At 41.9% G+C, this 12,729-nt stretch overlaps 1 protein-coding gene across 5 annotated transcripts in view; it reads left to right on the top strand.

Moving 5' to 3' along the window:
* atl2 (atlastin GTPase 2) overlaps positions 1–12,729 on the top strand; it is an 83,177-nt gene that overhangs the window by 48,154 nt on the left and 22,294 nt on the right. For all 5 annotated transcript variants that reach the window (XM_078556659.1, XM_078556656.1, XM_078556657.1 and 2 more), the window contains exons 4-5: positions 10,553–10,657; positions 11,660–11,710. In XM_078556659.1, the coding sequence (XP_078412785.1) occupies positions 10,553–10,657; positions 11,660–11,710 (156 nt within the window). The remainder of the gene's footprint in view (positions 1–10,552; positions 10,658–11,659; positions 11,711–12,729) is intronic.

Below are 12,729 nucleotides of genomic sequence, written 5' to 3'. Positions count from 1 at the left end.
ACAAAAGAATAAAGCATTTATTCAACAAGAGAAGATAAACTATATTACAATATTCCTTCACCCAGAACTATATCTTTACAGATATATACAGATTTGTAATGGTAACACAAGTTACAAAAGCTATCTTATACTTTAATGTTCACAGTAAATACAGTTCATGTAAACCTATGGTCAGACACACCACGCTCTGAAACCAAGTGACAGATACCACCTCACCCAGATGCTATGGATCTCTGATCAACTCCTCCACAGACACTTGTCACACTGAGCCAACCAGTCTCTCTGAACTCCATCTTTCACACGAGGGTTTCCAATCTCCACTCTCCAAGAACTTGCTTTGAAATCTTCTCCCAAACTGTCGCTTTCTCACTGACGCCTTCCGCAAGGGTTCACCTCCAGGGTTTCAAAGTCCTCCTGATGTTCCTCTCCCCTGGATCACCATATGCATTCAAGCTATCTTCCATGCACTCTCCCTCACCGACTCAGCCACCAACAGTACCACTACTTCACATGCCCATACCAAAGACTTACAGACCTTCAGTTGTCTCTTTGGACCTCCTTACCTCTTGGAAGCTGTTCTTGCTTTAAACCTCCTTTCTGCAGTTTTCGTCTCTTTTAAATCTGAAGCTGGAGCCTTTCTCTCTGCCCCTCACCTCACTCTTAACTTCGCTTAACAGGACCTTTTTCCAGGTTCCTGTCTTTCCTTTGACTAAAAGGTCTGCTTGCGACTTTCCCCTGTTCCACTACCCTGGATTTTGGGGTCTTTTCTTTAGCTCAGGACTTGCTTTCTGTTCCCTTTGCTCCAGTCTCCTGGCAGGTACTTTCAAAACCAACTGAACTCAAACCACTTCCAAAATCAACCTTGTGTGTATACCTGTGGGAGGGACCTGCCCCTCTGGACCCCTGTTGCTGGGCACCAGCACTGTTTCTTTTTACTCTTAATTTTAGTTTTATCCTCTTGGGTGTAATTACTCTGTATTTACTGTTGCTCCTTAGTTTAAATTACTTAACATTTCCTCACCTCCTGCATTAAATTCCTGACATTCTGTTCAGAATAATCCAATTGTGATCAGGCTATCTACCCACAATTCTTTGCTTCAACAGTTATCCCCTCATACTGTTTTTGGAAACTCATCAATTACAACTGGTCAGCCAACTGGCAGCCAATGATTAACACCTGGTCAGGAACTCACTCTCAGCTGATTGTTACCTGCCTTTAACTTCCAGTTTTGAAGTAAGAAAACCAGGATAAATTTCAATATAACCATGGACCCAATGGAGCAGAATTGCTAATCACTTGGGTGTTATTTAGTGTGATCAAAGGCGGAGATGTGACACCCTGCCCCATAACCACAGATTTTTTTTTGGTGCTTGTATCATGGGCATCTTATGGAAGGACAAAATCAAGAGCAGACCTCCCAAGAAACGGCAATCAACAATGATGACAACCCACAATGACGTGATAACCATTTCCATATGTGGCACCTGTAGCAGAACCTGCTTCTCACGGATTGGTCTCTTCAGTCATCAGCAAAAATGCACCCTAAAAGCTGTTCCATCCCCAAATGATTTGATTTGCTGCATGTCCGTCACCTTATGCAGATGGAAGGATACCGACAATGATCTACATAGAAACATAGAAAATTGGAGCAGGAATAGATCATTTAACCCTTTGAGCCCGCTTTGCCATTCAATATGATCATGGCTCATCCTCTATCTCAACGCCATACTCATGTTCTATCCTCATACCCCCCTATTCACCTTTAGAGTCCAGAAATCTACTTATTTCCTTCTTAAATATATTCTGTCAAGATATAATGTTTTTGGAAATTATTTTAAAATAGAATTTAGTGGTGTTGGTGTCTATGTAGGTGTGTGTCTTAATTGGATTAAAGCCAGCTGGCCTAGAGGCTTTGATGTATGGAAGAGAAGTAGGTTTGAAATGTTAATTAGAAAAACATGGGGAAGTTTAGAAACATAGGTGTCAAGGGGGCAATTTGCATTTTTAAATAAACCATTCAAAAGAATGGGTGAAATATTATACCTAGCCAGAAGAAGCCAAACAATGTTTACTTTTTTTCAAAACTTACTAATAAAATCAGTGCTATGAAAGGGGTTTTATTGTTAGAGGTGAAGTTCACAAGACCTAGTGATACAATGAGAATTTGTATTCAAAGAGGAAAATATATACAAAGGAAGAAAAGGCTGTTGGCAAAGGGAGAGGGATTCTGAGATCTAAAGCCACCAGCCTGCAAGCCTCAAGCCGCTGTCTGCAAGGACCCGGAGCTGAAAGAAACTCATTTTGAATTGGACTGTCCTGTGTGTGTTTTGCCAGGGGTCTGTTTAAATGTTTGTTTTACTTTGCCTTAATGGAGGTGTAACTAGGAGTCAGATTAATTAGGGGATTTTAGTAGCTATTATAATTTTGTAAACATATGTATGTGCTTACAATCTTTCTTGTATTAATAAATACTTAATTTAGTTTTATAAAAATCTGTTGAGACTCAGTGGTCTTATTACTACTGAATTCAAAGCCTGCCTCTCGAAACATATAAATTGCAAAATAGGTTATGACAGTTGTTTCAAGTTTCCCTCTGGGATTTGAACAGCTCAGCATCTACCATCGGCTGTGTCATCATAATTCAGTGACTTGGCTCCCCACAGCCTTCTGTGATAGAGAATTCCCCCTCATTCTTCTAAACCGCAGTGAATACAGACCTAGCCGGCCCAATCTCTCCTCATGTGACAATCCTGCCATCCCAGGAATCAGTCTGGTGAACCTTTGCTGCACTCCCTCTATGGCAAGTATATCCTTTCTTGGGTAAGGAGACCAAAACTGCGCGCACTACTCCAGGTGTGGTCTCACCAAGGCCCTGTAAAGCTGCAGGAAAACATCCTTGCTTCTATACTCAAGTCCTCTCGCAATGAAGGCCAGCATACCATTTGCTGTCTTAACTGCTTACTGCACCTGCATTTCAGTGATTGGTGTATAAGGACACCCATTATACATCAATATTTCCCAATCTATCACCATTTAAATAATATTCTGCCATTCTGTTTTCCCTACCGAAGTGGATACTTTCACACATGGCAGATGCAGTATAACGTGGCTAAGTATTTGCCTGCCCACTCAACTTGTCTAAATCTCCTTGAAGCCTCTTAACACCCTCCTCCCCCACTCTCATTCCCACCAAGTTTCATGTTGCCAGCAAACTTGGAAATATTACATTTGGTGTTCTCATCCAAATCCTTATGTATTGCAAATAGCTGGGGCCCCAAGTACTGATCCCTGAGGTACCCCACTAGTCACCACCTGCCACTCCGAAAAAGATGCATTTATTCCTACTTTGTTTCCTGCCTGTTAACCAATTCTCAATCCATGCCAACATATTACCCACAATCCCATGAACTTAAAGTATCTCATAAGAAGTTAGTGTGTAAAATTAATCAAAAGCTTTCTGAAAATCCAAATACACCACATCCACTAGTTCTCCCTTATCTATTCTGCTAGTTACATCCTCAAACTGCAGTAGATTTGTCAAACATGATTTCCCTTTCATAAATCGATGTTGACTTTGTCTAATTCTGTTAATGTTTTCTAAGTGTACTATTATCATATCCTTTATAATAGACTCTAGCATTTTCCCTACTACTGATGTTAGGCTAACTGGTCTGTAATTGGCTGTTTTCTCCCTTTTTTAAGTAGTGGGGTTACATTTGCCACCCTCCAATCTGCTGGGACTGTTCCACAATCAACAGAATTTTGGAAGATGACAACCAATGTATCCAATATTTCCATCGCCACCACCTTCAGTACCCTGGGATGTAGATTATCGGGCCCTGGGGATTTATTGGCTTTCAGTCCCATTAATTTCTCCAGCACTATTGTTTTAGTAATACTAATTTCCTTTAATTACTCCTTCTCACTTGGTTCCCTTGCATTCCTGGGAAGTTATTTGTCTCTTCCTCTGAAGACCAAACTAAAGTAGTTGTTTAATTGCTCTGCCATTTCTTTGTTCTCTATTATAAATTCTCCTGTTTCGGATTGTAAGGGACCTACATTTGTCTTCACTAATCTTGTTTCTTTTTACGTACTTGGAAGCTTTTACAGTCTGCTTTTTTGCTCCTTACAAGTTTACTTTCATATTCTTGTTTTTCTCCTCTTAATCAATCTCACGGACCTCCTTTGCTGAATTCTAAACTGCTCCCAATCCTCAGGCTTGCTACTTTTTCTAGCAACTTTACATGACTCCTCTTTGGATCTAATACTACCCTTAATTTCTTTTGTCAGCCATGGTTGGGCCGATTTTCCTGTTGTGTTTTTGCACCAGAAAGGAATGTATAACTGTTGAAATGCATACATTCGTTCCTTAAATATTAGCCATTGCCTATCCACCTTTTAATGAAGTTCCCCAATCTCTCTTAGCCAACTCACGCCTCATACCTTCATAGTTTCCTTTGTTTAGATTTAGGACCCTAGTTTCAGGTTGGACAACTTCACTTTCCATCCTAATGAAGAATTCTATCATGTTATGGTCACTGTCCTCTAAAGGACCCTACGCAAGATTATTAATTAACCCTGTCTCATTGCACAATTCGAAATCTAGGATAGCCTGTTCCCTAGTTCTCAACATACTGGTCTAAAAAACCATCTTGTGCACACTCCAGGAATTCATCTGCCACGGTATTATTGCTAATTCGGTTTCCCCGGTCTATATGTAGATTAAAGTCACCCATGATTACTGTAGCACCCTTGTTACATGCATCCCTAATTTCCTGTTTAATGCCGCCCCCTACCTTATTACTACTGTTTGGAGGCCTACAGACTACTCTCTCTGATGTTTTCTGCCCGTTGTTGCTTCCTGGCTCCACCCAGACTGATTCTACATCTAGATTTTCTGAGCCAATATCCTCTCTCACTATTGCACTGATTTCATCCTTAACTAACAACACCAGGCCACCTCCTTCACCTTTTTGCCTATCCTTCCTAAATATTGAGTACCCTTGGATATTCAGTTCCCAACCTTGGTCACCCTGGAGCCATGTCTCCGTAATCGCAATCATATCGTACCAGTTTACATTTATTTGCGCTGTTAATTTGTCCACCTTATTGCGAATGCTCTGTGCATTTAGACACAGTGCCTTTAGACTTGTCTTTTTAACATTTATACACGTCATTTTTTGTACTATCGCCCTATTTGCTGCTAGCCCTTGTTTCCTCTGCCTTCCATTTTTGCTTTCTACTTTTCTGTCTTTCATTCCTATCTTTGTTTCCTCTTGTGCCTCCTTGCTCAGGTTCCCTGCCAGTCTAGTTTAAACCCTCCCCCATAGTACTAACAAATACCCCTGCGAGAATATTGGTCTCGGTCCTGCTGAGGTGCAACCCATGCAGCTTGTACAGGTCCTGTCTTCCCCAGAAATGGTCCTGATGCCTCAGGAATCTAAACCCCTCCCTCCTATACCATCTCTCCAGCCATGCATTGATTTGGTCTATTTTCCTATTCCTGATCTTGCTAGCACGTGGCACTGGGAGGAATCCTGCGATTACTACCTTTTTGAGGCCCTGCTTTTTCGTTTATTTCTTAGCTCCCCATATTATGCTTTCAAGAATTCATCCCTCTTACCGATATCATTGATACCGATATGGACCACGACTTCTGGCTGTTCACCTTCCAACATCAGAATGTCCTGCAGCCGCTCAGTGATATCCTTGACCTGGCACCAGGGAGGCAACATACCATCCTGGTGTCAAGCCTGTGGCCGCAGAAATGTCTATCTGTTGCCCTTAAGATAGAATCGCCTATCGCTATTGCTCTCCCACTCTTCCTACCCCTGCTGTGCAGTTGAACCACTTGTGGTGCCATGGTCTTGGCTCTTGCTGTATTCCCCTGAGAAACCATCTCCCCCAGCAGTATCCAAAGTGGAGAATCTGTTAGAGAGGGAGAAGGACCCAGGGGACTCCTGCACTACCTGCCTAGTGCTTTTACTCTTGCGGTCACCCATTCCCTTTCTGCCTGTGCACTCTTGCAGTGTAACCACTGCAGTGTGACTACCACACTACGTGCTATCCACGAAGATCTCATCCTTGCGGATGCTCAACAGCGATTCCAACTGCAGCTTCAGCTCCGAAATGCGGATTTCAAGTAGCTGCAGCTGGAGACACTTCCTGTAATATTCACAAAGAGTGTAAGGACAGTCCTAGCAACTACAGGCAAGTTAGTTCAACATTAGGGTGGTGGGTAATGGTTTACAAACAACAATAATCGGGGGTTGGGGGGCGATGTGAAATCTACAGGCACTTGGAGAGGGTTAAATTAATTAAGGATAGCCAGCACAGATTTTTAAGAAACAAAAATAGCTGGAAAAACTCAGCAGTCTGACAGCATCTGTGAAGAGGAAGACAGAGTTAACGTTTCAAGCCTGTATGACTCTTCATCAGAACTAAAGGGAGATAGAAATGTGGTGAAATATAAGCTGTTTAAGGGGGATAGGACAGGTGGAGCTGGATAGGGAGGGCCAGTGATAGGTGGTGGCAAAGGAGAGATTTTTAAGAGGCAGATCGTGCTTGATTAATTTCATTTTTCAATGAAGCAGCTGAGAATATTGATGAAGGGAATGCAGTAGTTGATGTTATCACAATAGATTTTAAGAAAGCGTTTGACAAAATCCAACATAAACTGGTTAACAAATTTGAGGCACATGGAATAGGAGGATCAATGTCAAATGGAATAAAAAATTGGCTTAAGGACAAAACAGTGAATCATGGTAACTGGTTATTTACCAGGTAATAAATACTGGAGAATGGTAGGCAATGGTGTTCTTCAAGGTTCAGTGCTAGGACCACTGTTGTTTTTGCTATATATGCATGACTTGGATATTGGAATACAGAGAAGCTCAAAGCTTGGAGTGACAAATAAGTGAAGATGATACTAATAGACTCTGACAGGATATAGATAGGCTAGCAGAATGGGCAAAGAAGTGGCAGATGGAATTTAATAGAGAACTAGCTCTCAATTTTATTAATTGAATTGAAATTCCACCGGCTGCCCTAACCCGTGTCAACATGATTGAAGTGTATAAAATTGAGGGGCATAGATAGAGTAGATGGGAAGGAACTTTTCCCCTTGGTGGAGGGATCAATAACCAGGGGGTATAGATTTAAGGTAAGGGGCAGGAGGTTTAGAGGGGATGAGGGGAAGAATTTTTTCACCCAGAGGGTGGTGGGAATCTGGAACTCAATGCCCGAAAGGGTGGTAGGGACAGAAACCCTCATAACATTTAAGAAGTATTTGGATGTGCACTTGCGATGCCATGTCATTACAAGGCTATGTGCCTAGTGCTGGAAAATGGGATTAGAATAGCTAGGTACTTGTTTGACTGGCGCAAACTCGATGGGCCGAATGGCCTTTTTTGTGCTGTAGACCTCTGTGACTATGTGAGGTGATGCATTTTGGTAGAAGGGATAGGGAGAGACTATATTGACTTAATGGCACATTTATAAAGTTTGTGCAGGGACAAAGATCTTTGAAGGTGGCTGATGGATTGCTTCCTAGGATATTAAAGGAAGTAGCTACAGAGCTAGTGGCTGCACTGGTAGTATTCTTCCAAGAATCATTAGATTCTGGAAAAGCCCCAGAGGATTGGAAAACTGCCAATGTAACACCCTTATTCAAAAAGGGAGGGAGACAAAAAAACAGGTAACTATAGGCCAAATTGCTTAACATCTGTCACTGGGAACATGTTAGAGTCTGTTATAAACGATGTAATAGAGCATTTAGAAATGCATAATATAATCAAGCAGAGTCATCATGGCTCCATGAAGGGGAAATCATGCCTGACAAATTTATTAGCATTCTTTGAGGAGGTAACAAGCAGGATAGATAAAGGGGAACCAGTAGATGTAATATAGTTGGATTTCCAAAAGGCATTTGATAAGGTGCCACACACAAGGCTACTTAATAACATAAGAGTTCATGGTGTTGGGGATAGTATATTAGCATGGATAAAGGATTGGCTAACCAACAGAAGACAGAGTTGGGATAAGGGGAGCATTTTCATGATGGCAACCTGTAACTAGTGGAGTGCCACAGGGATCAGTGCTGGGGCTACAATTATTTACAATATATATTAATGACTTGGATGAGGGAAGTGAATGTACTATCGCCAAGTTTGCGGATGACACAAAAATAGGTGGGAAGGCAAGTGGCGAGGATGACCCAAAGGGAATGGACTATAAAAATAGGGAAGCCTTGCTAAAACTATCTAAGGCCACACCTTAGAATAATGTGAACAGTTTTGATCCCCTTATAATCAGTAAGGGAATCAACGGTTATAGGGAAAAGGTAGGAAAGTGGAGTTGAGGATTATCAGATCGGCCATGATCTCATTGAATGGCGAGCAGACTTGATAGGTTGAATGGCCTACTGCTCCTACGTCTTATGGCAGGACATATTGAAAGAGTGGTTAGCAAAGGATATGGGATCTTGGACTTCATAAATCGAGGTATTGAGTACAAAATAGAGTAGTTATGCTGAGCTTTTATAAACCTCTGGTTAGGCTACCACGAGAGAATTGCACCAGTTTTGGTCACCACACTTTAGAAAGGATGTGAAGAACCTTGAGAGGGTGCAGAGGAGATTTACTAAAATGCTTCCAGGGATATGAGAATTTAGCTACAGGCTGCATTGGAGAAGTTGGAATTCACTTAGGAGCAAGGTTGTTAAATGTGTACAGGATTATGACAAGTTTAGATAAGCTAGACATAGAAAAGCTTGCTCCCGTTAGTTGGTGGTACAAGGACAAGGAGACATATTTAAGGTTTCGGACAGAAGATCCATGGGAAATGTGAGGAAGAACTTTTTAATGCAGCGAGTGGTAATGACCTGGAACTCATTGTCCATGAGAGTAGTGGAAGCAGACAATGATTTCAAAAATAAATTGATGGGCACTTGAAAGAAATAAACTTGCAGGGCTGTGAGAATAGAGTGGGGGAATGGGACTGATTGGATTGCTCCATGGAGAGCCAATGAGGACTCGATGGGCTGAATGGTGGCCTCTTGTGCTCTATATGATTCTGACTCTGACTGTTTAGCAAGCCACTTCGTTTAGTTGATTCACAGTTAACTGAAGTTATCAGGAAGCTAATTGTGTATTTAATAAATTGGTCCCTAGTGAATGAAGTTAATCTGCAGGTACAATTTTTGAAAGAAGCTCAATTGGATAAATATTTGAAGGGGAAAATGTTGCAGACTATAGCAAAGGCAAAGAATGGTATTAACTGGATAACTCAAAAGGCAGCACAGGCAAAGCAAGCTGAATGACCTTTTTCTGTGCTGTTACCATTCTGGCCTGGATCGTCTGGTTAGTGGTGCATTGCCGCTGCCTGTGAACTCTTCTCTGACCCAACATTACTACCCATTTTCAGCCCTATTTTCCGATTCTGGCTGAAGCAAAAATATAGCTGCTCCAGGGTAATTCCAGTGAGCATAGGAGAGTCGGGGGGAAGGAGACAACACGCCCTCTTTTTATGGCAGTAGCTGTCGTATTCAGGTAAGTTTTTAAATGTCTCAAGTTTTTGCATGAGTGGGGGTGAGAGAATGGGTGGCTGAGGGGAGTGGTCGGGGGGTGGGGAGGAGGTGGGGGCTGAGAGGGGTTGGTTGTGGTGCTCAGTTGAATTATGCTGGCTGACCACAGAGTTAGACCAGGTAATAAACTGTGTAACATTTCCAAGGTAAATGTGTAGATAAGGTGCTCATATCTGGTCCAGGTTTCTGACCCTGAGCTCCGGGTCCCAGGTTGCTGGGAGTTTAAATATCCTGGGTAATTTCCATGCATATGTGTGCCAGAACATCCGCAGGGTCCTGATTTGGGCCTGCCATGATTCATTAGAGCAGTATTTGCATTGGTATCTTTTCTGGTGTTAGTATTAGTTCAATGAATAAATGCTGCACGCTACCTTTTATTTAAAATTGCCTTAGATAGTCAGAAGCTTTTTCCCCAGGGTGGAAGAGTCAATTACTAGAGGACATAGATTTAAGGTGAGAGGAGAAAACTATAAAGGAGATATGTGGGGCAAGTTTTTTACACAGAGGATAGTGAGTGTCTGGAATTTGCTGCCAGAGGAGGTGGTGGAAGCAGGTACGATAGTGGTGTTTAAGAGGCAGCTTGACAAATACATGAATAGGATGGGAATAGAGGGATACGGACCCCGGAAGTGCAAAATGTTTTAGTTGGCGGGCAATATGATCGGCGCAGGCTTGGAGGACCGAAGGGCCTATTCCTGTGCTGCACTTTTCTTTGTTCTTTGTTCAACTTGGTTTCCTTGTGTGCATTTGCTCTCACCATTTCCAAGCCTGTGTTATAACGTAAAAGTAACCAACAAATAACTTGATCTGTGCTGATTTGCACTTTGAATGCAGTATATTAATTGAAATAAACACCATTGCAGCAATTTAGATATAAAATGATTATTACAAACTACCAAATGCTGACATTTTCATGTAGTTAAAAATAAAAGACCATTATCTCAAACTTTGGAATTATTTCCTTCTAGGTTGCAGTGCTTTTAATGGATACTCAGGGGGCCTTTGACAGTCAGTCAACCATAAGAGACTGTGCTACAGTATTTGCTCTCAGCACCATGACAAGTTCTGTTCAGGTAAAGATCAAATTTCCAACTGCTTACTAGGGATGCAGCAGGTGTTGTACAGTTTGCTATTGCATTATCATTCATTTGGGAGATCTATCCTGCATACAAGTTTTTTTTTAAAAAGCTTCCCAATTTCAATATTCAGTAATCAATACTGTAGAATGTTAGATTTCAATAATGAAGTTAATACATGTTGAATCAACTTTATGGTCAGTTATCCAGCTTCCCAATAGAATAAGAAGCTAATGGATAAAAAGCCAGAAAATGTCATCAGTATATTTAGTAATGCAAAATGATCTGGAACGCATTGCCTGAAAGGATTGTGAAAGTAGATTTAATAGTAACTTTAAGAAAGCATACTTGAAATACGTGAGCCTATATGGAAAGTGCAGGGAATAAGATCACTCTTTCAAAGATCCACTACAGGCACAGTAGGCCTATTGGCCACTTTCCGTGCTGTATGTTTTTTTTTATTCTTTCATGGGCATCACTGGCCACACCAGCATTTGTTGCCCCTCCCTAGTTGCCCTTGATGGTGATGGTGAGCTGCCGCCTTGAGATGCTGCAGTCCATCTGGTGCAGGCACATCCACAGTGCTGTTAGGAGGGAGTACCAGGATTTTGATCCAGTGGTGAAGGAACGGCAATTATAGTTCCTAGTCAGGATGGTGTGTGGCTTGGAGGAGAACTTGCAGGTGGAGGTGTTCCCATGCATCTGCTGCCTTTGTCCTTCTAGGTGGTAGAGGTAGCGGGTTTGGAAGGTGCTGTCGAAGGAGCCTTGGTGAATTGCTGCAGTGCATCTTGTATACAGCACACACTGCTGCCACTATGCGTCGGTGGCTAAGGGAGTGAAGCTTGGAGGTGATGGATGAGATGCCAGTCAAGTGAGCTGCTTTGTCCTGGGTGATGTCAAGCTTCTTGTGTTATTGGAGCTGCACTCATCCAGGCAAGTGGAGAGTAATTTTATTACATTTCTATGATAACAAGTGTTTTATCTGACTTTCTGTTGTAGGTATACAATTTGTCTCAGAACATTCAAGAAGATGATCTGCAACATTTGCAGGTATTGTAGCTATTTTATTTAGAGGGAAATCTTGATATATTTTACTTTGTTTTAATATTTTGTTACATTGAAGGCCTGTATGATTCCAATTTCAGACACTAAATTCCATTGGGATTTAATTCAGTATGCCAGTATTTCCTTGAGTGTGATGTTATTTTGGCCCAGTTTTATTTTCCTGCACTTCAGTTCTCACCCACTCTGCAAAGCTTGCATTTGCTCCTGCAATAGTCTTAAACCTTCCCAACATCAGTCTTCTGCTACTGATTTAAAACATTGCATCAGTGCTCCTGGCAGGCCCTTCCTGCATGGCTGGGTGCGGATGCAACCAAAGGCTGCACTGTAGAGGATTTTTTCCCCCACCCTCCCCCACAACAGTGGTGGCATGGCTATTTTTATTTTTTTTGAATTTTAAAAAATTTTTGGTGAGCAGACATCTTCATATTGAAGTTGCTTATGCTTTACTGCAGTCTGCTTCTCAAGCCCAAAAGCCTCTGGCCCTCTAGCTTCAAGAGTCCGCCCCGCCCCCCGTCCCCTTATTGGGCAGGAAATCCGTCTTTGCCAATTAAAGGAGTGCCCCAGTCAAATTCCCAAAAAGTGACTGTTTCTCTCTCTTCCTCACCCCCTCCCCGGGACCCTGGAATCCATCCTGACTCCAGTTTTCTGCTTCAAATCAAATTCAGTCCCGATTCCCAGCATTATTGGGATAATGCTGATTCTCGTACTTAATAGTCGTCTTGTCGATCACTCCTCCCTGTTGGACACTAACTCAGTATCTGTCAGGCTAGGTTTAAGAATACAGATGTTCTAAGTAAATGCAGATAAGGTGTATGCATCTGCCTGGTACAATCTGCCTATTTCAGGAAAGAAAATCTAGCAGAAGCAGAGATTTCCATACATTGAACCCTCTGCCTGTTCTTACTGTGCTCCTTGAACTTTGGTATATACAAAATGTACTGTTTTTGTGTTCAGTTATAATTTCCAATCATAAACTTATGCAAACTTGCTGATTACACAATTTT

The sequence above is a fragment of the Cetorhinus maximus genome, chromosome 14 (assembly GCF_964194155.1).
Source record: "Cetorhinus maximus chromosome 14, sCetMax3.hap1.1, whole genome shotgun sequence".
Taxonomy (NCBI): Eukaryota; Metazoa; Chordata; class Chondrichthyes; order Lamniformes; family Cetorhinidae; genus Cetorhinus; species Cetorhinus maximus.
This window is presented reverse-complemented; position numbering and strand designations above follow the sequence as displayed.